Below are 27,804 nucleotides of genomic sequence, written 5' to 3'. Positions count from 1 at the left end.
TATTGTATAGTTTCATTCCAAATAGATCTCATATTTAAAAAATATTTTTAATGAGGTATAATTTATATACAGCAAACTGCTCCATTCTGAAGTGTGTCATTCTATCGGCTTTGATGAATGCATATCAAGGCACAGAACAGTTGATCACCCTCTCTTCTTTCAAAAATAGCAGACTTGTTTTGTGATCTAAAGTCTCTCCCTACCTACAGCTACCCTTTCCGCTTTACAAGCATTTCCCATGGTAAAATTCTTGAATGTCTAATTTTGTTTCTGTTTTTTTGGAGGACTCAAACTGACACAGGTGGTAACAAAGTAGAGTGTGGAAACAGAGGTGGGCCAGTGTCCCGTGGTGGGACTTCTCACTTCTATCCTCTCAACTCTAGGTTCTGCAGAGCTGGAAGTCCTATTCTCAACGGGGATGTACTCTTGCCAGGGCAACAAGCCTATAATCTATATCTGTCACGGGGACCCTCTGAATTGCTCACATCCAAGGACAGTAGGTGAGGAGTCCTCATCTCAGCAGTATTGACCCTATTGTCAGAAAGTCTTAGAGCTGCTTTCACAAAATAGGGGCAGGGGAATATATGTGGATCCTCTTGGTACACTTTTGCCTCATTGTAACCGAACCAACATGTGCAGCAATCCGAAGGGTCTGATTACCAAGGGCATAGATCCTCCAAATCGAAGGTTTGGATCAAACCACCAATAAGCCAACCCAAGCCTATGAGGTGAGAGAGGACGAGGACGGTGAAGGCAATGTAGAGTAGACAGCAAATGAAGGACACCATGAGTGCCAGGTCCATCCTGGGACCAAACAGTAATTCCTCCGGCCAATCTTCCTTTTTTAAGTTTCCCCACAGCAAGAAAGGCCCATAGGAAACATGCAAGGCTGCTCCATGAACAAGTTCAGGAAGGGTTATGTACTAGCTGTGGAGTGCCCCAGTCATGTCACCTTTTTAAGTGAAGCTGCAGGGCACAGGTTTGACTGACAACCTCGTGAACGGTGAGGCTACCCTTGCCCATGGCTGCTCCCAGTCAACGTGAGCTCATCTGACCGCCTGCCCGTTCCTGCCCAGCGTGGGACTCCTCCGCTAGGCAACTGCGACTTGGCCCCTTGTTACCATCCCAGCCAGAAGGTCCTGGGAACTGCGCTGAGGTCCGGTGCTCCTCCTACATGACCCATTGACAAGTCATGGGTGTAGGGCACCTGGGTGCTCAGTGGTTGAGTGTCTGCCTTTGGCTCAGGTCATGACCCCGGGGTCCTGGGATCGAGTCCCACATCAGGATCCCCGCAGGGAGCCTGCTTCTTTCTCTTCCTGTGTCTCTGCCTCTCTCTGTGTGTCTCTTATGAATAAATAAATCTTTAAAAACAAGACAAAACAAACAAATCAAACAAAAAATGATGGACCTAAATTGCCATCTGGAAGCACTGCTCTACTTCTGGTCACTCTGCCTTTATCCTTTACAGGCACGTCCCTCAGTAATTGCCTTGCATGCCCCAACCTGTTTTAGTGTCTGCAGCTACATACAGCCTCTGAGGTTACTGGAATCCAGTACCTGATTCTTTTTTTTTTTTTTTAAGAGAGATTTTATTTATTTATTCATCAGAGACATAGAGACATAGAGAGGCACAGACACAGGCAGAGGGAGAAGCAGGGAGCCCGACATGGGACTCAATCCCGGGTCTCCAGGACCACATCCTGTGCTGAAGGTGGTGCTAAACCACTGAGCCACCCAGGCTGCCCCCTGATTCTTTTCTGTATTTAATATTGCCTGTGCGGTAGGGCCTGGAGGCAATGTCTTTTCACTCTGACTTTCTTTCCCTCTTGTCCCTCTCTCCAACTGCCATGAGGATAATTATCTTCCTTCCCCAGGCTCTTCAGTGATTCAAACAGACTCCTGACTAATCTCACCACCCCCAAGCCCTCCACTCCATCCTCCAGACAAGTCCAGATGGGTCAGCACGCCAGACTAAACACAATGCAAGCTCATAGAGTCCCCAAATGAAGAGGCCACGTTGCACCATTCATGGAACCCTTTGCTTAGAGAGCTCAGTTACTGAATGGAAGGATGCTACCCTCTTACAGAATTTGCAGAAAAGTTCAGAGAATCTGCTGTTTCCTAGAAATTAGGGTTCCTACATGATTCAGGAATCAGTGCAGTTAGGCCAAATTAGGGATCTGCCCCCAGGCTGGTATACTTTGAATTACAAAGGGCTTATGTTCTTGAACAGCTATATAATACTATACACATGTATACTTATACAAACACTTCTACTGATATGTACACACAAATGTATATGTAATTGTTATACACGTAATTCATGTGTATAATTTACAGAATTGTATAGAAAATACTCCATATACAATATAGAACGACATTTTTGGAAAAGGTTTTATTTATTCATGAGAGACACACAGAGAGGAGTAGAGAGAGACACAGGCAGAGGGAGAAGCAGGCTTCCCATGAGGAGCCTGATTTGGGACTCGATCCCAGGACCCCGGGATCATGAGCTGAAGGCAGATGCTCAACCACTGAGCCATCCAGGTGCCCCATGAATGACATCTTTATAGAAATTTTACAAACATCCCCTTTCTTCTGTTCTCTTCGAATCCTAACAGAATAGTATCAGAAACTTTTAATAGGCCAATGACATGGTCTCACTACTCAACCTGTAACTAGAAGGGTACAGTCATCTGCTTTCAACACTCCTCCCAAACACACTCTCAGGAAATATAGAGAAAATGTTGGACTGAAAATGTAGTCACATTTTTTGCATTATAAATCTGAAAGCTTTGACTTTCTTTTTTTTTTTTAGATTTTATTTATTCATGAGAGACACACAGAGGCAGAGACACAGGCTGAAGGAGAAGCAGGCTTCACGCAGGGAGTCCATGGCAGGATGGGGGTGGGGGTGGGGGGGATGGGTCCTGGGACTACGGGATCGGGATCATGACCTGACCTGAATCAAAGGCAGAAGCTCAACCGCTGAACCACCCAGGCATCCTAAAAGCTTTGACTTTCAAATTTGCCAGACTTAGGGCATTATCGTAATCAAATTATGCCCCCTTTGGAGAGCAGAGAACAAAGAGAAAGAATTGGAGCTGCCTTGTGTAATAGGGCTATTGGCTGTATTGTGAGAGGGAGGTGCCTTGCAATGCTTGAGACAATTGGGAGACACATTCTCTCCCTCCCTTGAGATTTATACTATATTGTCTCAGAACTATTATTTCTCTGCATGTTCTGTGCTGGACTGTTGAGGGAAGAGAGTGGAGCATATGAATATTAGAGCTGCGGGGTCTTCCCTGAAGGGTTGGGGGTGAAAGGCAGAATCTCTGAATATCCTGCCCAGCCACAAACCCCAGCATTCTCACCTCACACACTCTGAGATATGATTCCAGATCCAGACCGTGGGAAATGTACAGCAAGTAGAGGGCAGGGGATCCTGGAGTAAGATCAATTCCTATGAGTAGAGGGCCTTGGTATTTCAGATGAAAGGCAGAGGGGATATGAAGTGAGCTGGGAATCTAAATTAGGAGTTGGGGTTGGGGCTTTGTGAGGAGTTTAATTTCCTGGACACATAGTTTTAATTATACCCCTTCTACAATGAATATTTCCTTGAGTTTCTTCCAAATATTCAGTATAGTCTGACCTACCTGGACAATATCGTAGGGTAGTTTCTTGGTGGACAAGGCCAAACTACCCTTGGTGCCTGAGGAGAAGGCATACCCTCTTCTCCTAGGAGGCAGTGGCCCGTGGGTAAGGAGGGATGCCCCAGCACAGCTGAGAGCAGGGCTGAAGAACTATTCACAGGGGGACGGGTCATGAGAGAGACCAGATAGAAGCTCTGACTTCCTGGTATTTACCAGGGAACAAGAGAACCCAGTCTGGAGACCATCAGGAATGGTCTCCACGGGGTGAGCCCTTGTGGGCAAAAGAACGGAAACATTGACTATACTACTCTGCACGATTTTCATATGACAAAGAGTAGGTCTGCCTATGCTGTCTTTTGCTGGGGGATTAAAAGTTCTCAGACCCAGAATGTTATAGGACTGTAGGATTACCTAAGAGAACTGCCCCGTGGAAAGGATGGAGAGGGGTGATTGGCCAGTTGAGTGGCTCCCACAGACCAGTCTCCTACCATATCAGAATGATAGAACTTTCTCGTTGATTATGATCTGAGATCCCTTCGAAGTGTCACCTTGGATCAGCAGAGGAGTAACATCGAGGTAAGGCAAACAGACTGGGTGCTACACCATAGGGAGAAGGTAGTCCCTGTAATTCTAAGTTAGCAAACTTAAAGGGGCTCTTTGAAAAAGCAGTTAACATGCATTTGAAAAATATTCCACCGTTAGTAAGTCACTAAGGATCAATTATGTTTTTAACAGTTTATCTCGCTTTCTCTAACCACTCATTACTCTTATCTGTTCAGACTTCTGTGTTATTTTAGAGGGGGCGGCTGATTTCTTCCTCTCAAGGAGCAAGCTCTTTCTATAGCTCCTAGACAAGCCTAAGTACAGGTAGCAGGGACACTGTGAGGAATCGTATTTATTAATTTGAGGATGTTTATGAAAAGATAATAGAATGTACATCATCTAGTATGAAGCAGCAGATTAAAGGCAGGAACATGTTGCCTTCTGTGCACATCTGGAAGCTGTCTATATCTGTGGTACCGAATTGGGAAACTGATCAAAATTTTAAGTAGAAAGAAGCTGGTAGTGGAAGATTTTCTTGTGGCAGTGTTAACAAATTTTTGTTTTTTATTTGATCAACACGAAATAAATGCACCCTGGTTGCAAGGGGCCGGGCCAGGTCTCGCAGGAGTATTTGGAACAGACGGGGTCAACAGCTCTTTCACAGAAGATGTAACTGTTGTACCTTTAAAAATCATACCTTGTTGATTCTCAGAGACATTCGTTCCCAGTTTAAGATCTCTCACCATCAACAGTATCTGAGTGCTGTTGGCCTGCCACAGTCCTGGTGTAGTTGTCATGGAAATTATGTGCAGGAAAACATGGTCATCGCTATTCAAATTGTCTCTTTAACAGAGATAGTGCAATTGTTGGAATGATATATGTTGAGTTTAATAAATTTACCATTTTTAATCACTCCCCCCCCCCATTTTAATCACTTTTCAATGTACAGGTGAGCGGCATTAGGTACATTCGCAATGTTGTATAACCCTCACCATTGTCCACCTCCAGAACTTTGTTATCATCCCAAACTGAAATTCTATCCATGCAGCACTGAGTCCCCATTCACCCCTCCCTCCAGCCCTGGTTACCTCTGTCTACTTGCTCTCTGAATTTTGACTAATCTAGGTAACTCATATAAGTGGATTCATACACTATTTGTCCTTTTGTGACTGATTTCACTTAGCATAATGTCCTCAAGATTCATCAATATTGTAGCATGTATCAGATCCCCCCTTCTACAGGCTGAATAAGACTTCGTTGTATGTAAATACCATGTTTTGTTTATCCATCCATCAGTGATTTACAATGCTTTTTTAAAAAGCAGCTTGACTGAGATAGAATAGATATACAGTAAGCTAAATATATTTCAGGTGATTAGTTGAACTAAACATATTCAATTCTTTCTCCTCTTCTACACACACACACACACACACACACACACACCCATGAAGCCATCACCATTATATAACATTACAAAAAAAGAACAAAATCATAGATTTACATATTAGAAAAGCAAATGTTCATTTTTGGAGGAGTAACCAAAATCTTACGTTTTCTTACAAGGAACCAACAGAGTATTTTATGAGAGATTATAAAGAGGGTTAGCTATAAGGCCATAAAAACTGGGATGCTTGGGTGACTTGGTGACTGAGTGTCTGCCTTTGGTTTAGGTCATAATCCTTGGGTCCTGGGATCGAGTCCTGTATCAGACTCTCCGAAGGGAGCCTGCTTCTCCCTCTGCCTATGTCCCTCATGAATCAAAAAACAACAAAAACACAACCTTTTTTACTGCTAGTTTCCCAGGCCTACCACTGCACAAAGAAAGAATTCCCAGGTTCTTCAGAACAGATTTCAAAGCAGTGACGAAGGGCAGCCCTGGTGGCGCAGGAGTTTAGCGCCGCCTGCAGCCCCGGGCGTGATCCTGGAGACCCTGGATCGAGTCCCACGTTGGGCTCCCTGCATGGAGCCTGCTTCTCCCTCTGCCTGTGTCTCTGCCTCTCTCTCTCTCCGTGTCTCTATGAATAAATAAATAAAATCTTTAAAAAGAAAAAAAAAAGTGACCAATGTGACAGAACTATCATTAAGGAGTTGGTCAGTCATCTGTTAGGAGATTTCTATTGAGTTTGAATAGAAGCTGCTCAATTTCCAGAGACTAGTGATTCAGTTGAGCCCAAAACAAAACTACAAATGCAGCCAAGTAAACTCCAAGGTTCTTCAACAGCCTCAAAATTCTACTGTCAATGTTCACCATTCCAGAGAGAGCAAGATTCTGAGCACAGGTGGTAGGTTATTTGAGGTTATTTGAGCCTAAATGAGTCTGAAGGAGCTCTTTAAGCACAAAGTAAACATTCTAAATGACCGGAAAGCTCTGTTTCTGGATTTAGTGGTGGCCTTTGTTCTTCCTCAATGGCTCATCAAATAATGATATATCCTATGATCAATAGCATCTTTGATTCAAAGAAATGTGGTAATTAGGAAAAGAACATGAAAAGTAGTCTCAAGCTTCTGAGACGTTTCTGATTGTCATCTTCTTGAGAGGCATTTGTCTCCTTCACTCTGGATCTCAGGAGACCACAGCCAACACAGGATGATGGCATCGGACCTGGACCTGGTCAGAAGATCCAACTGGTCAGCCACACCTAGACAGCCCTATTTACATATTGCTACCAGTCCAAGCTGATCTGTTTGAATACATTTAAATGATCACCTCAGGCTTTACTTAAATTTCCCTTTGTCTTAATCCCTTCCCTTTCATGGGACTTTCTTGCCTGCCTCATCTAGGCAGAAAAAAATGGTGGTTCACCAGAAATGATGAGGGCGTTTGTGGCAGAGACTTCTGTGTTTATTTTGCACAAATACAAATCAACATTGTTGGAGAAATGGCTTTGGAATGTTTTGTGGTTTTCCCTGAAGTGAGAGGAGCAAGGTTAAACACCTAGCCCTTCATGCCTTTCAACTACTGCGTTAGAGAGCTCAGTCTCTCACACTCCAATAAATATTTACTGCCTCCCTGTTCATTGCTGGGTTTTACACATAGAGCTTGAGTAGGAAGGTAGATATATAACTGCATTTAACCCTTCTCCATTCTGTGGCAGCTGTGCTGCAGGGAGTGTTAAGTAGCCAATTATCTATAGAAAGATTGTCTTGGTCAGAGCAGTTCAGGGAAGGAAAAGGTATTATTAATTGAACTTATCAAATAGTAAACTTTGAAAATAATCAACCTTGCATTTTATTGATTGAGCCTCTATGACTCATTGGGCCTCATTAATATTCAAAACTCTATGAAGTGGTTCTATTTTGCCTCTGTCCACCCACTTCTCCCTGACAACACCACTCTGGAGACAGGAAACTGGGCCTTGGAGGAGTTAAGGAACTTACTCAGGATCTCACAGCTGTCAAGTGGGGATTGGGTGGCGGCGGTGATGGTTTTATTGTCATACAACTGACATGACATTAGTATCAGGTATACAACATGATGATTGAAATTTGCATACATTGTGAAATTTTCACTACAATAACTGTCCTAGTAAACTGTCCCCTTACATAGTTAACAATTTTTCCCCACCCTGTGGTAAGAACCTTTAAGAACTCCTCTCTTGGCAACTTTCAAATATACAATATTATTAACTATAGTTCTCATGCTCTATGTTTTATCCCCAGGACTTACAACTGGAAGTTTTAGCTGTTGATCACCTTCACCCATGTCTCCTACCCCATAAATCTTGCCCCTGGCAACCACCAATCTATTCTTTGTATTCATGAGTTCAGTTCTGTTTTGTTTAAATTCCATATATAACGGAGATCATACAGTATTTGTCTTTCTCTGAGTTATTTCACTAAACATAACGCCTTCAGGTTTCATCCATGTTTTTACAAATGACAAGATTTTCTTCTTTTTTTATGGCTGAATGATCTTACATTGTAGATCTATACCACATTTTTCTTTTTCTATTTGAAATTGAAGTACAGTTGACATCCAATGTTAATTTCAGGTGTATGACATGGTGATTTGATAATTCTATATACTACATAGTGTTCACCATGATAACTGTAGCTACCACCTGTCAATATACAAAGTTATTACAATATTATTAACTGTATTCCCCGTGCTGTACTTTACGTCCCATGACTGACTTATTTTATTACTGGAGGCTTGTACCTCTTAATCCCCCTCACCTAATTTGCCCATCCCCATATCTCCCTCCCCTCTGGAAACCACCAGTTTGTTCTCTGTACTTAGGCCTATTTTGGGAGAGAGGGAGAGAAAATAAGAGGGAGAGTGTGTGTGTGTTGGGTTTATAAATGAAATCATTTGTCTTTTTCTGTCTGACTTATTTCACTTAGTATAATACCCACTAGTCCATCCATGTTGTCACAAGTGGCAAGAGCTCATTCTTTTTATGGCTGAGTTATATTCCATTGTGTGTATATACACCACATCCTCCTCACTCGTTCATCTATCAATGGACATTTAAGTGGCTACCATATCTTGGCTATTGTAAATAATGCTGCAATAAACATAGGGTTACATGTATCTTTTTGAGTTAATGTTTGTGTTTTCTTTGGGTAAATACCCAGCAGTGGAATTGCTGGATCATATAACATTTCTGTTTTGATTTTTTGAGGAACCTCCATACTGTTTTCCAGAGTGGCTACAGCGATTTACATTCCTACCAACAGTGCATGAAGGTTTCCTTTTTTACCGCATCCTTGTCAGCACTTGTAATTTCTCGTCTTTTTGATGTTAGCCATTCTGACCAAGTGTCAGATGATATCTCACTGTGGCTTTGATTAGCATTCCCTGATGATTAGTGATTTGAGAATCTTTTCATGTGTCTGTTGGCCATCTATATGTCTTCTATACAAAAATGTCTATTAAGAGGGCACCTGGGTGGCTCAGTCTGTTAAGTATCCCATTCTGGGTTTTGACTCAGATCATGATCTCATGGGTAACAAGATCAAGCTCTGTGTTTTCTGTGCTCAGTGAGGAGTCTGCTTGAAAATTCTCTCCCTCTGCCCATCCCTTTCTCAGTCACTCCCTGTCTTTCTAAAATCTTTTCTTAAAAATGCCTATTCAGATCCTCTGGCCATTTTTAAGAAAATATTTTATTTATTTTAGAGAGCATGAGTAGAAGGAGGGACAAAAGGAGAGGGAGAAAGAGAATATCAAGCAGACTGCTGAGCATGGAGCCCATTGCCAGGCTTGATCCCATGACCTGAGCTGAAATCAAGAGTTGGATGCCCAACTGATTGAGCCACCCAGGCACCCTTGTCTATTTTTAAAAATCAGATTGTTTTTCGGTGTGGAATTGTATGACTTCTTTATATATTCTGGATATGAACCCCTTATGAGATACATCATTTGCAAATATCTTTTCCCATTCAGTTAGGTTGCCTTTTTGTTTTGTTGGTTTCTTTCACTGTGCAAAAGCTTTTATTTTGGTGTAGTCTCAATAGAGATCTATTGATCTGAACTAAAATCTAGAATCAAACCCTGCATATGTTTTTTTCCTAAGAGTTATGTGATTTCAGGTCGCACATTTAGGTCTTTAATCCATTTTCTTCTTTTTTTTTTTTTTTTTTTGTGGATACTGTGACAAAATGGTCCAGTTTCATTCTTTTGCATGTAACTGTCCAATTTGCTCAGCATCATATTTTTGAAGAGACTATATATTCTTATCTGCCTTGTCATAGATTAACTGACTGTGGGTTTATTACTGGGTGCTCTCTTTCAGTTCCATTGACCTATGTGTCTATTTTTGTGCTGTTACCATACTATTTTGATTACTATGGCTTTGTAGTATGACTCAAAATCTGGAATTATGGTACTTTGTTCTTATTTCTCAAGATTACTTTGGCTATTTGGGTTCCATCAAACTATCATGGTTCCATACAAATTTCAGGACTATTTGGTCTAGTTCTGTTAAAAATACTATTGGTATTTCAATAGGGATAGCATTAAATACGTAGATTTCTTTGGGTAGTGTGTACATTTTAACAATATCTTTCCAATCCATGAGCATGGTATATATTCCCATTTATTTGTGTTATTTTCAAGTTCTTTCATCAAAGTCTTATAATTTTTATTTTTTATTTATTTTTTTAAAAGATTTATTTTTTATTCATGAGAGAGAGAGAGAGAGAGGCAGAGACACAGGCAGAGGGAGAAGCAGACTCCATGCCAGGAGCCCGACACGGGACTCGATCCCAGGATTCTAGGATCGCGCCCTGGGCCAAAGGCAGACGCTAAACCACTGAGCCATCCAGGGATCCCCAAAGTCTTATAATTTTTAGAATACAGTTCTTTCACCTCCTTCATTAAATTTATCCCTAGGTATTCTTTTTGATGCAATTATAAATGGGATTATTTTTTAAATCTCTCTGCTACTTTATTAGTGTATGGAAATGCAACAGATTTCTCTATATAAATCCTGAAACTTTACTGAATTCATTTATTAGTTTTAAGAGTTTTTTGGTGGAATCTTTAGGAATTTCTGTATATAGTATCATGTCATCTGCAAATAGAGGGAGTTTTGCTTCCCTACCGATTTGGATACCTTTTTTGTTTTCTTGCTTAATTGCTCTGGGCAGGATTTTCCATTCTATGTTGAATAAAAGTGGCAAGAGTGTAAATTCTTGTCTTGTTCCTGATCTCAGAAGAAAAGCTCTCAGCTTTTCACTATTGAGCAAAATGTTAACTGTGCGTTTGTCATAAAAGGCCTTTATTATGTTGCAGTATGTTCCCTCTAAACCCACTTTGTTAAGAGTTTTTATCCGAAAAGTTTGCTGAATTTTATCAAATACTTTTGCTGTCTCTATGATCATATGATATTTATCCTTCATTTGTTAATTTAGGGTATCACAGTGATTGACTTGCAGATATTGAACCATTTTTGCATCACTGGAATATATCCCACTTGATCATGGTATATGATCCTCTTAAAATATTGTTGAATTTGGTTTGCCAATACTTTGTTGAGGGTTCTTGCATTTATGTTCATCAAGGATATTGGCCTATAATTTTCTTTTCTGGTAGTGCCCTTGTCTGATTTTGATGTCAGGGTAATGCTGGACTTGTAAATGAGTTTGGAAGTGTTTCCTCCTCTTCTAACTTTAGAATAGCATGAGGAGAGTAAGTATTCTTCTTTGTGTTTGGCAGAATTCATCAGGGAAGCCATCTGGTCCTGGACTTATATTTGTTGGGAAGGTTTTAATTACTGATTCAATCTCCTTACTAGTAATTGGTCTGTTCAGGTTTTAAGCTTTCTGCTTATCAAACAAAATGAGAAAAATAAATAGATAAAAATATCAGGTCTCAGCCTAGATGTAACTACTTTCAGGGGTCTTTTCTGAGCCACATATTTACTACCAAAACACCTTACACATATCTAATGCCTGCCTTGGTTCTCCAGTTATCCGTTAAAGTTCTTGAGGTAAGGGCCTATATTTGGTCCACCATGAATATCCTTGTATCCAGCACAGGTCGAAAGAATGATAAATATTCTTTGTGAAGATATCATTTTTTAAAAATTTAGCACTTGCTCCCTTGAAGAATATCTTTTTCCCCCAAATAACTTATTATTTAAAATTTATGTTTTTAAAACTATACCTTTAAATGTTTAGAAGTATCAGAATTTATTTTTAAAATGAAAAATATATTAAAAGTGTCTCCTGAAGACATGCTGTAGATTATCATAATTTGTTTTCTCACACTAGGAATATTTATTTTGGAGCCAAAAAACATTACTCTAGCATGACAGAGTATCGGTTGGTGCCTTATGATACCTGCAGATGAGGGAGCTGCCAAAAATGAGCTGCCATTTGTCCTGCGAGCCAGGAATGGTGATTTATGAGGCAGTATGGGTGAGCAAGGAAGCCTGGGAGTTAAGTGTGAAGGAGTCTGATTGCTGAGTGTAGGTGACTGGATTTTATTCTCTGAGCCCCAGCAAAGGGAAGTTCCTGGGATTTGTTATTAGCAGGGAGTTTCACGGGCAGAGCTATGCTTTAGGGTGATGATCTGAAGGCAGGAGAAGCTACCCTGGGAGGAAGGGAATAAAAGGCTATGGCTGCAGAGCCTGAACCAGGGAGAGAAAGGAGAGGAACGGGAGTGGAGAGCTAATCAAGAAGGCATCCAAGGACCTTGGCAGTCTGCAGAAACACTGTTCTGCTTATTGCTCTTTCTCTGCTCAGAGCCTAGCAATGATTGCTCCACACATGCTTTACTGAGTGCGTGCACGTAGATGGGAGGGAAAGAAGAGCCTAAGATGTGATTGAAAAGCATGACCTTGGTGCTGATGGCAGAGATTTGGAAATAACAGGGCAGAAGCAGGGACAAGAGGGAAGATGACGTGTCCAGACTGGATCAGCTGGCGTGGTCATCAGCGCCTGTCTCCTCCTGTGTCTGTCCTTCCTGTGACCTATACCTCTGTCACTTCTCTCAGCTTCCTCCAATTACATCAGGGCATCTTTTTGTTCTTGCTTTCTTTTCAGTTAAATATTCTTGTTTTTGAGAAATCTACAGGTACTTTAATGCTCCCTAGAAAAATCCCTAGAAAAATCCAAAAATTTGGACAGCACCTGCTATGAGAGCTTAATCAGACCATATGCCCAGTAAACAGGGAGGGACATTCTGTTTTAAGTGAATTTTTCTCTTGTCCTTAAGGTTAAGTAGAAAAACTTAAAAAAAAAAAAAAAAGACTCGGGTGAAATGTTTGTAAAAAGAAGTCTACTTTTCTCTTTTGAGCCTGGGAGGCTCAGTTGATTGAGCCTCTGGCTCTTGGTTTCAGCTCCAGTCATGATCTGGGGGGTGTGGGATTGAGCCCCATGTGGGCTCTGTGCTCAGTGGGGAGTCTGCTTGGGGATTCTCTACCTCTGCTCCTTCCCCACAGCTTGTACACTCTCTCTTTAAAAAAAAAAAAAAATTTAAAAACCTGATTTTCCTTTTAAGGCAGATGGTTGATGGTTACTATCACTAAAAATTATTTCTAACATATAAATAAGAAAAAAGATGGGCAGCATATTTTCTCAATGATGCTGTGCTCTGGGGCATTCTTTCCTAAGCCCTTCCAGGGGTAATTATCTAGGGCAGGGCTTCTCACCCTTGACACTGTTGACATTTGGGGCAGGATAATCCCTTGTCATGGGGGCTATCCTGTGCACTGTAGGGCGTTCCCCAGCACCCCTGGCCTCCGCCCACTAGATGCCAATCCCTCTCTACCGCCCCAGCTCCCAGAGTTGTTGAGTTGTGATCCAAAATGTCTCTCCATAATATCAAGTGTCCCCTGGGAGACAAAACCTCTCCTGCTTGAGAACCACTAATTTGGAAGAACAAGCATTTGTTTGGCTTTCCTATTAGTTAACGTCTCAGACTCAGTGAACTTACCTGGTAATTTCAGGTCTTGTTCTGTAGAGATGCAAATAATTTGTGCTCAGTAGAAGATCCCGGATGTGATGATGTTGTATCATCTCGGAGGGTATTGACCAGTTTTGTATCTAAACTAAGAACTTTATTTTAACATTCCCTTATAAATGTGTACAAATAGCCGGTTTCTTAGGATGTTCTTTGGGCCAGATGTACCTCCTTCCTTCTCCTCTCCCTTTAATGAGTGAATTGAATGAGCTTCTGGTGCATATGTGTGGAGACTCATAGTTTTAACTTTTGTGAAAATCATACTTTAGCATGACTGACTTTTCCTTTCCAAGCTCGTGTGACCTGTTGACCTGTGGTCACCATCGTGAACTTTGGGTCAGAAGGCTCTGAGCTTTCAGATTTGGTTTTCAAGTCTCTGCAGATCTATCTTTGGGGTGCTTTTAAATTCTTCCTGTCTCAGGGCACTTGCCTTCCGCTCAGGTCCTGATCGCAGGGTCCTGGGATCAAGCCCTGCATCGGGCTCCCTGCTCAGCGGGAAGTCTGCTTCTCCCTCTCCTCCCTGCTTGTGTTTTCTCTCTCTCTCTCTCTCAAATAAATAAAATCCTTTAAAAAAATAAATTCTTCCTGTCTCTCTCTATTTGATCTTCTTATCCCCATTGTCACTGACCTGGCTGGGCCCTCCTCATTTCCACATGGACTTCCATTTCCAGAATCTTCCTAGCTAGCCCCTCACTTCTGTCTTCCTTCCTTCCTTCCTTCCTTCCTTCCTTCCTTCCTTCCTTGGTGAGCTCTGCTGCCAAATAAGGATTCTTGAACCTTGGCTCAGACATGCTGCTCCCAGGACAAAGATGCCAGGCAGCAGGATCAGAGAATTTCTGAATTGAAAGAGCTGGTTTTTCCAATTCAGAGGTTAGGGCTTTAGGGCCAAGGCTTAGGGCTAGAGTTTCAACACAGGGAGTAAACTGAGACCTGGAGAAGCCAGGAGCTAATTGAAGTCACATGGCAAGGGAGAGGAAGATTTTTACACAGGTTGGTGATCAGTTTGTGCCCTGGGCAGTCCCTGGAAATTGATTTTGTGCCTAAATCCCAGATATCATCCTGTTCCCCATTTGCTTCTGTTGCAAAGGACAGAGCAGAAAACTTTCCGTCCATGGGTTTGGAGAATGGGGTGCCAGTTCATCCGAGCTTTTCTGGCCTCAGCCAACACCTTCCAGAGTGGTGTCCTATTTGTATGTGTGTCTTTCCCTCGGCGTTAGGATCCTGCCTGCTTTAACCCCACCAAGGCCTGGCTTCCTTATTCTGCTACTCATTTGGTGACATAACAGGTTTTTCCTGATTCTCCCCCAATTACTTCTGTTTGCTCCTCACTGTGTGTTTCTGCTTTCTGCCTGCCCTCGGGCTGCCCAGTGGCACTTCTGTCTCCCTTCACAAGCACCATCTTCTAACCTCTCCTGGTTTTTGGCTTTCACAGAACCAATAAGTGAGTTAGTCCCTTAACTTAAAAAAATATTCCCACAAGTGTAATTGGGTCAGCTTGGTGTGAGATGCCCTTTATCTCTGCAAGATTGCACAGAGGATGGGATGCGTGGCATCGTGAATGGGAACTTGACTAAAGCCCGGGTTTCCCCCACTGTCTGAAAGTAGAGTGTGCCTGGGAAAACTTTCATAAGGCACAGGTGTAAAAGGAAGAGCATCCTGCTTTCTGAACGTTTCTGTTAAGCCACTTTGCTTTTTTGAAAGACTTATATTATTATGATAACATTTTTTTCTTTTCTTTCTTTCTTTTTTTTTCTTGGTAAAAGTGAAAATCCTCTTCAGATTTAACACATACTAATATAGGTCTTTTGTAAAGTGAAGTCAATGTAGGATGAGGAAAGCAGAGGATACCCATATCGTTTTTATTTTTTAAAGATTTTATTTATTTGAGAGAGAGGGAGATTATGCATGAGTGGGAGGAGGGGCAGGGTGAGAAGCAGAACCCCTGCTGAGCAGGGAGCCCAATGAGGGGCTCAATCCTATGACCCACGAGATCATGACCTGACCTGAGTCTAAATCAAGAATCAGATGCTTACCAACTGAGGCACCCAGGCACCCCCTGCTCTGTGTTTTTCATAAGAAACAAGAGATGATGCTGGTGGTAGAGAGAATGGGAATTAGAGCTCCTGTTCTGTCTACCTTCTCCTTAGTCCCCTGAAACATGTGCCTTTTTCATACCTAGGATTCTAAATGTTCCTGAATTAAGAAACCGCTTCACTATGAGTTAGGAATATGTGAATGACTGCTATCAGAGACCTGAAAAAGTAGTGGCTAAATAAGTTTATTGCTCTTTTCTATAAATGAAGTAGGCGTCCAAAAATGGACTTTCAACTCATGGCTTCCATTTTCAATGTTGCCTCAAGGTCCTATATAGCTGCTGAAGCTCCAGCCATTACATCTGCATTCATGAATTCCCAAAGAAGGTAGAGAAGGACTTAGCTTCTCCTTTTTAAAGGAGAACTTTCCCAGAAGTCCCATTTCTCAGTTCCAATGATATTTTAGTTTATGGTTTCCATATAGTCAAATCTATCTTGTTTTTGTTTATGATATTCTGGTCTTGGTGTAATACTAAAAAGAATTTCTTGAGTATCATAAAGATATTCTATACACTATCTTGAAATTTTAGAACTGTTTTTTTCTTTTTTAGATTTAAATCTGAAATTTATGTTTACAGTATAGGGTAGGGATCTAACTTTCTTTTCCCAAATGACTTCTCTCAGGGAACATTTTCTTTAACCCATATATTTGTTTATACTATAGCCACTAGCCAAGACCTTTCCCTAGACAATGCAGGAGGCAGCAACATACATTCTTTTTTCCCCCTAGATTTCATTATCACTCGTACTTATTTGTTTGCACTTGTATTTCTAACCATTCCCTTTTTAGTTTTAACCTCTGAGCTTCTGTTATATCCAGTGCACATCTCTGTTTGCACTCACACATGGCACTGTGATCTATTTTCAGACTATCAGCACCTTGAACGTAGAGACCATCTCAATCAACTCTATCTCCAGCATTAAAATTTAGCAATATCCTCAATCAACAGTCGTTAACTGGGGTGAATGAATGAAGCACTGCCATGTCGCATGACATTTATTGTTCCATTTAGGTTACTTCTCAATGACACAATGGAGGCACCTGGGTGGCTCAGTGGTTGAGTGTCTACCTTTGGCTCAGGTCATCATCCCAGGGTCCTGGGATCCAGTCCCACGTCGGGCTACCCGCAGGAAGCCTGCTTCTCCCTCTGCCTATGTCTCTGCCTCTTTCTGTGTGTCTCTCATGATAAATAAATAAATTTTTTTTAAATGACACAATGGGAGCCACCTTAATCTCATTATTACCATGCTTCCAAATCTCTTTTATGGCAGGTTATTTTTGAGAAAGTTTCCTAAGCAAAATTAATCCTTTTAATTTTAATTAATCCCTGTTTGGATTTCAGTTAGCTTCAGCTCGGTGCATAGCTTACTTCCAGGAGTCTCTACCCATTAATTCCAGTAGCTACAGTTGACCCTCGAACAATATGGAGTTGAGAGTTGCTCTCCCTACTACTGCACAGTCAAAAATCCATGTCTAAGTACTGACTCCCCAAAAACTTAATAGTCTACTGTTGACCAGAAGCCTTACGGATAACATCAACAGTCGATTAACACATATTTTGTATATTATATGTATTATATACTGTATTCTTACAGTAAAGTAAGCTAGAGAGAAGAAAATGTTACTAAGAAAATCATAAGGAAGAGAAAGCACATATACAGTCTTGCACTGTGAAAAAAAAATCCATATTTAAGTGGACCAGCATAGTTTAAAACTGTCTTGTTCAAGGGTCCCCTATACCCGTTAAGTCATAGTTCTAAGACTCTAGTACTTAGATAGACCCTCCCAGGGACACTGAGGCTTCTGTTCATTCTGGGGAACCTTTCTGGGGAACCTACCGCCTGTGGGTCCTCACGCTGACCCCACCATGCCACAGTGAGATCCAGTGCATTTTGACAGGTTTATGAGGCCAGCAGATGGAGAACATGGCTGTGGCTGCCCTCTGGGTCTGTGGTCCCGAGCCTGGCTTTGGTAGAAAAGGGGTGCCACCCAAAGCTGGGGATCTGGGGGGATGAAGGGAGCACATAAGGCCTCCTTCACAGAGTGGATGATCTGCCTTGGGATGGTGAGTAGGAGGGAGCAGGTGGGATTGTATCCACCTGAAGAGATGAAGGCTTTCTCTCCTAGTTTGGGAAGTCTTTCCTGCATCTAGCAAATAAGTACATACTGAATTCGGGGGGTGGGGGGGAGGTGTCTTTTTTTCTTTCTTGAATCTCTTTTCCTTTTATACTCCAGGTTGTGGGGTGTGGAGGGGTAGGGCCTGGTGAGCACCTGGCCAGCCAGCACCCCGCGGCTGAGCGTGGGCTTCGTCGTCCAGCCCTGATTCGAGACAGAGTTGATCATATTGGGTCTTTTAACCACTGCTGTATGGCCAGATGTCAAAGCCCCCTTTTCCCCAAGAGCCCACCGACCTAGAGCATATCCTTAGTACCTATGGTTCCTTTCAAATCCCAGCTCCCGCTCTTCCACTAGTAACACATTAACCTGGCTTAGTGCCTGCTTATCTATTCTTACTTTCTGCCTCGCTGAGTCACATTCCCTTCTTTGTCAGTGCATGGGGTTGCCCTTGCTGTCTGCTATCACAGTGTAGCATTTCTTTCCCCGGAAGCCTTAGAATTCTAATGTCTACAATGCCGGGTGCTGAGTCAGAAAGAACAGGATTTCCAGGAGCTACTGGCCTGATGAGGAGATGAAGCTTGATGCCTCCCAGAGGTAAACATCACCATATAAAATAAGTGATGAGGGGATCCCGGGGTGGCGCAGCAGTTTAGCACCTGCCTTTGGCCCAGGGCGCGATCCTGGAGACCCGGGATCGAATCCCACGTGGGGCTCCCGATGCATGGAGCCTGCTTCTCCCTCTGCCTGTGTCTCTGCCTCCCTCTCTCTCTCTCTCTCTGTGTGACTATCATTAAAAAAAAAAAAAAAAAAAAAAAAAAGGTGATGAAAGGGGGCATTTGCCAATCTGTTAATTCAGCTTAAAATGCTTAGATTCTGGTGCCCTGGGCCTTCCTCTGACTCTATTGTTAGGACTGTAGGGTCTCCCAAACCTTCATCCAAATGAATGCTGAACTCCACTGGATTCTTCTGGATGTACCCTGAGGAACCCGGCTGAGTGTCCAGGTTCCCTCTTGGTAGAACTCCTAGGTCTTCCCACAATCATATAAGGATTTATAATTCAAAACTCTGGGGATGAGAGCAAAGCTATTTCCCCAGTGGGGAGGCTGAACTCATGAATCTTACTGGTCCCTGAGGGAGCAAAGATAGCTGTGTTCTTATACTTATTATCTGGTTTCGTGTTGCTTTTATTTTTGATCGTCGAGGGAGGTGAGTGCCCTCATCATTTTCAGTGCTCGGGACCGTAAATAACTTCCTGTCATCCTGAACTCTAGGACACATTTGCCTCCAGGTTCAGCAGGGGTAGAAGAAACTCTAATGAAGGGCCTTGGGCTCTGGGTCTGGTGTCCTGCCTTGAAACAGCCTGGTTCCCAGGCACCGTGGGACCGCTGCCTCCCTCTCGCCTACCCCTATCTTTTCTTCAAGGCCAGCATGGACTGCAAGTGTGGAAGCTGCGACCATCCTGAATGTCCGTCTGAGTGACCTCTGCAGGTTGCCTGGCTCCTGATTCTCCTGCACCTCCAACCATTCCATTCCTTCTCCTGCACTTCCCTGGACTCAGCTGCAGCTCAGCCCTTCATCCCTGCAGGGCTCACGCTGACCACTTAAACTGAATCTCTTTCAGGGCACAGAGAGGGGGACATTTTCAGGCCTTTTGTTGGTCTAGGTCTACCCATCTGGCCACGTTACCAGCATCAACACCTTTGCTTGATCCAGAGTTCAAGAGTGCTACTTATACCCTCCTTGAGCTGTTCTGTTTGTAAAACAGGCCTTTGTGGGCTGGCACTGGAGCCTATGTGAGCTTCATCAAGGACCTGCATATGGCAGGTATTAGGCCAAGTCTCTCACATGTGTTATCATGTTTAACCCTCACAGCCATCCTATAAAATAGGTATTGGTATTAGTCCCAATGATACAAAGGAAGTCACTGAAGCATAGATGGATTATAGAATTTGCCCATCATCACACAGCTCGAAGGTGACAGAGCCGGGATTCAGCCCTCACTGTCTTACCCAAACCCAGGTGTGCCTTTAAGTACTACCTACTTGGTGTTCCTACTATGTAGATTATCTCAACCAACTATATCTACAATTAGTTGATTTTTTAAAATTTAAATTCAATTAACATAATGTATTATTAGTTTCAGAAGTAGTTTAGTGGCTCATCAGTCTTGTGTAATACCCATTGCTCACTACATCAAGTGCCCTCCTTAACGCCCATCATCCAGGTACCCCATCCCCCAACCCGCGTTCCCCCCAGCAACCCTGTTTGTCTCCTAGAGTTAAGAGTCTCTTATGGTTTGTCTCCCTCTCTGATTTCATCTTATTTTACAACCCATTGAAGTTATGTTAGCATATATTTAGCAAATAAGAGTGGATACCTATTTCGGTTACCTTAAAAATCAAATGTTTATAATTTTCCTTTAATCGAGAGATTCTGTGGTATGATTTTTAGGGGTAAGAAGGTGGGACTTGGAGGAGGCCATCAAAGAAAAGTCATACATAAAGAAATTGGAGAGATTTTTGCAGATTCAGATACTTGAATGGGCGTTTGCCATTTCCTTGTGTTTGCCTCAGAAATGTCACAGCTCAGAGGAGAGAGCCACACAGACTCTGAATGATGGAAGCCGACAGAAGACGGGGCCAGTGGAGTGGGGTCCATAAAAGTGGGAGAACAGATGACCCTATATGGCTCCCTGGCCATTGGCCTGTCTCCATCTCCACAGTCAGAAACAGGCAGAAGAGGCCCCAAAAAAGAAAAGACCCAAGTTCCCTAGACTATACTGTGGCTGCATAACCAGTTCTTGCAGGGAGGAGGTAACTGCGACCCACCTCCATTACTGTGCCATTGTCTTCAGATGAAGCCCACATTTTGGAATCAGCTGGGATTTCTGCTTTGTCGGCTCCGCCCCCAGTTGGGCTCGGCCAATGGGGCGCTGGAGGGACTGGAGGCGGGATTTCTTGCTTCCTGTCTACTTCCTATTTCCTGTCTACTTCTTATTTTCTGTCTACTTCCTACTTCCTGTCTACCTCCTGCCTACTTCCTGTTTACCTCCTGCCTACTTCCTGTTTACCTCCTGCCTACTTCCTGTTTACTTCCAGTCTACTTCCTGCTTCTGTGAGCATCACCATGTCAACGCCTGTTTACCTCGCAGGGGCGGCGTCTTTGTGTAACTGCGCTGAATCCAGTAACAGTAACCGTGGGCAGACGTCAGGGTGGGATCTCAGCCCGGAGGCCCTCCTCCGAGGTCAGAGACCCCAGACCCCAGGAGGAGCTGCTGGTGTCCCTATCTCAGAGGTCTTGAGTTTCAGCTTGTTTGGCATCCTTCTTCCTAAAATTTAAATTAAAAAATTCCCAAAACTTGTCTTCATTCCTCCTCCGGCTAGTGACAGCAATTGCTACTTCCCTAATTTAGGGTGTCCTAACACCCCTCCCTCTCTCCTGCAGTTATCTGTTTAACTTTATATCTATTTAAGTTCTTTATATTAAATTTGCCCTCTCAAATATTTAGCCAGGAAGGCTGCTTTGTTCGGGGCAGGTGGTGGGGGTGGGGAGGGTTGGGTTCAGGAGAGAAATAGTGGCAAACGGTATAAGCAGTTTTGAAGAAGCCATTTCCGCCCCCCCTGTATTGCCCAAGCCACCCCTGGGGCTCTTGCTGAAGTCTCAACAGCCCAAAACATTAATCCATTCCCTCCACCACCAAGACCCTAGACTCCCAGACATTAGTGAGTGAGGTCTACAATTCGGAACCCTGTGGGTATTTTCTACAACTCACAGATTATTAACAACAATGAATGACAGGTAAATGGATTTTTTTTTTTTTTTTTTTAGCAGTTGCCATTTGGAGAACAAACTCTGGTTGTACGGACTTTTTCTAAAGTAAAAAGAAAAATAAGAAAGGTTTGAGGCATGGGTGTATCTGTGTTTCTATGGTTCCTTGCTAAGGGAGGTGGGAAAGCTTTCAGGTTCTTGTGTGAGCATTGACAGGTTTTTATGAATGATTTTGTGGCAGGAGAGCATGGTTACAGACGGCTGTTCTGGCCAAAATACCTGCTTGTGTTCTCAGATACTGCCAGCATTTTCTTCCTGCCGTATTCACCTCCCCGAATGACGCATACTTGAGCATATGCTCTTGAATGACATTATGTGAGCTTGTGCTCTTATCTAGGAGCAGGAAACTGGAAGGTGATAGAGCCACCTGCTGCTCTCTACTTTGCAGAGACTGAGGAGGAGCCTGAGACTGTTGGTGGACATCTTGTGAATATCAGGAAACATTTTGGAGGGGTTAGAAGAAGGGGATGTGGCATTCACATGTGTGCTTCCATGGATTCTAGTCCATCTTCTCTTGGAAACAATCATACCCTGGCAAGTGACCTTTCCTAAGCAAGAACAAAGGTGTTAAAAAGGTGAGAATTTTCTTAATGATTCATTTTTTTCTTCCTTTTAGATTCCCATAAAAGTTATGACCAAGAAGGGCATCATCTTATGCTTAGAAAGAGAATACAACAAAGGAAAATAGTCTTTGTTGGGAAGATTTGTCACATTTTGTTTTGCTCCTGTTAGGGATCCCCCCCCCCCCCCCATATCATGTGGTTTTCTTTGATGGTACCCAGTACCCTGTTTTGTATTATTTAAAAGGTGGCTGTGGTTTGGAGGAAGAAATATTAGGCTTGTGGACAAAAAAAACCTGGGGATAAGGGGTGTGGGGATGAGTCCCATATTTCCTTCTTAAAATATACACGGTATTTGGCAAGTTATTTAGCTTTTGTTTTCCTATCTGTGAAAGAGGCCTAATAACACTGCACTTCAGGTGTGTTGTGAAAATTAAATTGGACAATGTAAAGAAATATTTCTGGCCCATAAAAAGCACTCATTAAATGTTGTGTATGCATAGCTCTGTATGTCTCTGAGTATAGATATATTTTAAATTTGGATAGACTGAGTTAATTATATGAATGATTACCATGCATTTTTTGATTATATCCAATTTTTTTGTACTTCAAGAACTTTTTTTTTTTTAAAAAAGATTTTATTGGGATCCCTGGGTGGCGCAGCGGTTTGGCGCCTGCCTTTGGCCCAGGGCGCGATCCTGGAGACCCGGGATCGAATCCCACATCGGGCTCCCGGTGCATGGAGCCTGCTTCTCCCTCTGCCTGTGTCTCTGCATCTCTCTCTCTCTCTCTCTGTGTGACTATCATAAATAAATAAAAATTAAAAAAAAAAAAAAAGAAAAAAAAAAGATTTTATTTATTTATTCATGAGAGACACACAGAGAGAGGGAGACAGAGAGACAGGCAGAGTGAGACACAGGCTCCATGCAGGAAGCCCGATGTGGGACTCGATCCCAGGACTCCAGGACCATGCCCTGGGCTGAAGGGAGGCACCCAACCGCTGAGCCACCCAGGCATCCCTAAGAACATTTTTTTTAAGGGTGGCTAGATACCACACCTAACCAATGAATTACATGTGGTGAAAGCAGCCTAATAACAAATTGCCAAACAAGAGCTAGCAATGTACTTTTGATTTTACTTATTTTTTTCAAGTGTCTTTATTTGTAAATAATCTCCACGCCCAATGTGGGACTCGAACTTACAACCTTGAAATCAAAAGTTGCATGCTCTCCCAACTGAGCCAGCCAAGAGCCCCTGTACTTTTTCTTTTAAAAGGATTTAAATCTTTGCATTTCTAGAATGGATGCTGAGAGTCTGAATTTCCTGGATTGTCTCCCTACAATGATTAAAAATTCCAGGCCTCAGATAAGAGCTGTGTTAGAAACCGAGTGGTAAAGGGTGGAGGTGAAGACGGAGGAATGAAAGGTGGGCAGGGACTTCCTCTTACTCAACGTCAGCGGTACTCAGTTCTGCTTCCCTGTCTTTTTCTCTTGGGGTGGAGGTGGAGCCAGATCTGGAGCCCAGCATGAACAACTAGTTTGTAGGGTCAAGTTATAGACCTCCATGGACAAGCTGGGAGGAAGAGGTTCCTAGGCAGGTCTTGACCAAGGATACCTGTCTAGAGAAGAAATACCTCTTTGCTATCACTTTGGAGTTGAACTTGCTGTTCCTGTGAATACATTCAGGGTTAGTTTGTAATTGAAGGCATTTTGTTCTGTCCAAGGCTTCCATCCTCTACTTGCTTTCCTGTGCCCAAACTCCACTGGTTTCTCATTCCATGAAGATGATTTGGTGGAAGAAGCCCTGCCGGCAGCATTACCTGTGGGCCCTGGGCTGCTATGTGCTGCTGGCTGTTGTTGCTCTGAGATTTTCTCTTAGATTGAAATGTGACTTTGACTCCCTGGATCTGGAGTCCAGAGATTTTCGAAGCCAGCACTGTAGGGACATCTTGTACCAGTCGCTGAAGCTGCCAGCAAAGAGATCCATCAACTGTTCTAGGATCATCCGAGGGGACTGGCAAGCAGTGTCGGAGGCTCTCCTGGACAACCTGGAGGTCAAGAAGAAGCGGAAGCCTTTAACAGACATGGACTACCTTAACATGACCCGAGACTGTGAGCACTTTAAGGCCAAAAGGAAGTTCATACGGTTCCCTCTGAGCAAAGAAGAGTTAGACTTCCCAATTGCATACTCTATGGTGGTCCATGAGAAGATAGAAAACTTTGAAAGACTGCTGCGAGCTTTGTATGCTCCTCAGAACATATACTGTGTCCATGTGGATGAGAAATCCCCAGAAACTTTCAAAGAGGCAGTCAAGGCGATTATTTCATGCTTCCCAAATGTCTTCATAGCCAGTAAGTTGGTTCGGGTGGTTTATGCCTCCTGGTCCAGGGTGCAGGCTGACCTGAACTGTATGGAAGACTTGCTCCGGAGCTCAGTGCCATGGAAATACTTACTAAATACATGTGGGACAGACTTTCCTATAAAGACCAATGCGGAGATAGTCCTGGCCCTCAAGATGTTGAATGGGAAGAATAGTATGGAGTCAGAAAAACCTACTGAGTACAAAAAGTCTCGCTGGAAATATCACTATGAGGTGACAGACACATTGTACATAACCAGCAAGATGAAGGATCCTCCTCCTGAGAATATACCTATATTCACAGGGAATGCCTATATTGTGGCTTCTCGAGACTTCGTCCGACATGTCTTAGAGAACCCCAAGTCTCGAAGACTGATTGAATGGGTAAAGGACACCTATAGCCCCGATGAGCATCTATGGGCCACCCTTCAGCGTGCACCATGGATGCCCGGTTCCATTCCTTACCATCCCAAGTTTCATATCTCAGACATGATAGCCATTGCCAGGCTGGTCAAGTGGCAAGGCCATGAGGGAGACATCAGTATGGGGGCACCTTATGCCCCTTGCTCTGGAATCCACCAGCGGTCTATCTGTATTTATGGGATTGGGGACCTGCACTGGATTCTTCAAAACCATCACCTGTTGGCCAACAAGTTTGACCCAAAGGTGGATGACAATGTTCTTCAGTGCTTAGAAGAGTACTTACGTTATAAGGCCATCTATGGGACTGAACTCTGAGATATCCCATCATAATATTGCTACCTGTGGGGCAGGAACATATGCAGACATGCCCAGGGGGTGCTGGGACAGTAGGGTGGGGTGGGGCTCTAAAATCTTTGGGATCCCCAAGTCAGGGGGCTGCTATGGGAGTGCGGGTAAGCAGACCTCCTGCCTTATTACTTGCTGTCCTGGGTGAACACTGGGTGTGCACTCACCTCACTCCTAATAGCTCTCCCACTGATGTTCTCACAGAGTGAGAGTCAGAATCAAAACAGCGATTTGGGAGAGTAAGGGGAGGGTAGTGTGGCAGGGCACCCTGGATTTAAGTTGAATGCTTGGTGTCTGCTTTTCTACTCTGTGTGAACGCTGGTTCTAATAATTCTAGGCTTTGGTAGTGGGGATGGGGTGGGACTTTAGTGGAAAGAGGGCCTTTTTGTACTATTAACTTAAAAATAAATAGCTCTTGATTCAAAGCCCTTACTTCTATTTTTTGTCTAGCAAGCCAGAAATAAGATAAAAGTAAATATTTGTGACATTTAAAATCCCTGGTGGCTGGCAAGAGAATCTCCATTATTCCAAAGTGATCAGGGCAGGGTATGCAAATAGCATATTCAAAATATAGAGGAACAGAATTGAATCTTTCATTATTAAAAGCCCTCCTCATTTGTTTACACTGACAGATTCATGACTTCCCCATAAGGGAAAAAGCAGGACAATTTAACCAATTTGACCACCCATATCCTCATGGGTCAGTTACGGCATTAATTTTGCCATCTTCACAGCCAAAGATTAATGTCACATTAGAAAGATAATAGCAATTTAGGCAAGGCCATCATAGAATTTATTGTCCAAACTGGAACACATTTTAATGGGGAGGAGGGGTACCACACTATTAATAATTATGTTGGGAAACAAGCATGAACTAGGACTGCCTAGCAAAATCAGGAAGTCTGGGTATTCCAGGTTAGACCTTGTTAGTCAAAACTCTTATTTAAGTATATGAATGGAAGGGTCGCTATTTGTAGTTCTGTGATTTATACATTTCCTTGTGGGGAGACAATTGTGTGTGTGTATTCCCTCCCACCCCAATAGATGTTGCCCAGTGAAAGATTTCTTTCTGAAGATCCAGAGATGAATGTTAAACAATTGGAAGGCAGTCGGCTATTCGTCGTACTCCTCTGTGATGGGCAAGGGATGTTATATAAAAAGAGAGGCATATCTTATACATAGTGCAGCTATTCTTCTGCGTATGGTATGCTGTGGAAAAGGGATTTATACACAAGTTGATGTAACTTGAATGATCCTGTGATGTCATGATGTCACTAATGTGTCCATCTCTGATTCATTTAAGTTCTCTCTCACAATCAACTTTTCCTGCAACTCACTGACACAGTGAATTTTCTAATTATAAGTTACTTTTTGTAGGGTTGTACTCCTTTGGTAATGGGCCTTGACCACCCCACCTTACCTACATTGCAATATTGAGTCCTCTTCACCTTACTCCCAGCCCCACCAGAGATGACCGATGAGTAGCCATGTGCCCAGCAGATGAGCCCTGTGAGGTCTGTTCCCAGCAGTGCTGATCATGTACCTCTCTATTAGCCTTTGTGACTGTCCTTGTTCCTCCTCTGAGGGGGCTGTGGGATGTGGGCAGAAAAGCCCCCCTTAGTGCATATGAAAAAGAACTCGGGTCTTTGGTCTCATGGTCAACTTCCTCTGTAAGTTATCATGTGAAATAAATTATAATTCTTAAAGATAAAAATGTGGACTTGTCATTTTGGGGGGATAAGTTGTTGGAATTTTCCAAGCACTGAAATTTTCTCTAGAAGTATAGTCAGGTGAATAGGAGGTGCTCTCTATTTAATAACACGAGGTCTTCATATCAGAAGGGTCAAATTATTCCCCCATTTGTTTAGTGTATTTTAGAATTCATACAATTAAACCATCATATCTGTTGATTTTTCCTTTCCTCTGAGTCATACCTGTTTCTTTAACCTTCCTCTGATCAAGAAAAATTGTGAGTTGAGCAATGATGTTTGTATTACCTCTCAAGGTTTGAGTGTTTCCTCTTTTTGATTTGGTAAGCGTTGCTTTAACAACTATATTTCTGTTGTATGCCCTGCCTATCGTATCTTTGCTCTTGATTGAGTGAAAATTTCATTAAGGAAGAAAAGGCAGTTGATAATACTGTTTGGAACAGATGGCCTGACTTATTTGGAGAGGTCAAGTATTTGCATTAAAAATAGAACAATTATACACACTGCCTTAATTAAGTACCTTAATTGGACCAAAGATCTGTTCTTTCTTCCATTCAGTCATTTATTACAAAGATGATTAAGATATCGTTCCCGTCTCTATGAAGCTTGAGTGTATGACGAGGACTGACATAACTCCTGTGTTTATTCCACAAACATTAACTAAGCTCTTACTATTTACTAGGCATTGTTCTTGACACTGGGGATATAGCAGTCAACAGAAATCCTCATGCTCCTGTTGTTCACATACTAGCAGGAAACTACT

At 42.7% G+C, this 27,804-nt stretch overlaps 1 protein-coding gene across 4 annotated transcripts in view; it reads left to right on the top strand.

Moving 5' to 3' along the window:
- Positions 1 to 27,046, top strand: part of GCNT3 (glucosaminyl (N-acetyl) transferase 3, mucin type) — a 52,775-nt gene extending 25,729 nt beyond the window's left edge. For 2 of the 4 annotated variants that reach the window (XM_041743975.1, XM_041743976.1), the window contains exons 3-4: positions 22,034 to 22,220; positions 23,929 to 27,046. In XM_041743975.1, coding sequence (XP_041599909.1) covers positions 23,983 to 25,302 — 1,320 coding nt within the window. In that variant the 5' untranslated portion in view covers positions 22,034 to 22,220; positions 23,929 to 23,982 and the 3' untranslated portion in view covers positions 25,303 to 27,046. Of the gene's footprint in view, positions 1 to 17,319; positions 18,412 to 19,239; positions 20,631 to 22,033; positions 22,221 to 23,928 lie in introns of those variants that run through there. The other 2 variants (XM_041743977.1, XM_041743978.1) reach the window with 2 other exon arrangements.
- Positions 27,047 to 27,804: the final 758 nt, after the last annotated feature.

The sequence above is a fragment of the Vulpes lagopus genome, chromosome 2, assembly GCF_018345385.1.
Source record: "Vulpes lagopus strain Blue_001 chromosome 2, ASM1834538v1, whole genome shotgun sequence".
Lineage (NCBI taxonomy): Eukaryota > Metazoa > Chordata > Mammalia > Carnivora > Canidae > Vulpes > Vulpes lagopus.
The sequence above is the reverse complement of the archived record's forward strand: the minus strand, read 5'-3'. Positions and strand labels throughout refer to the sequence as shown.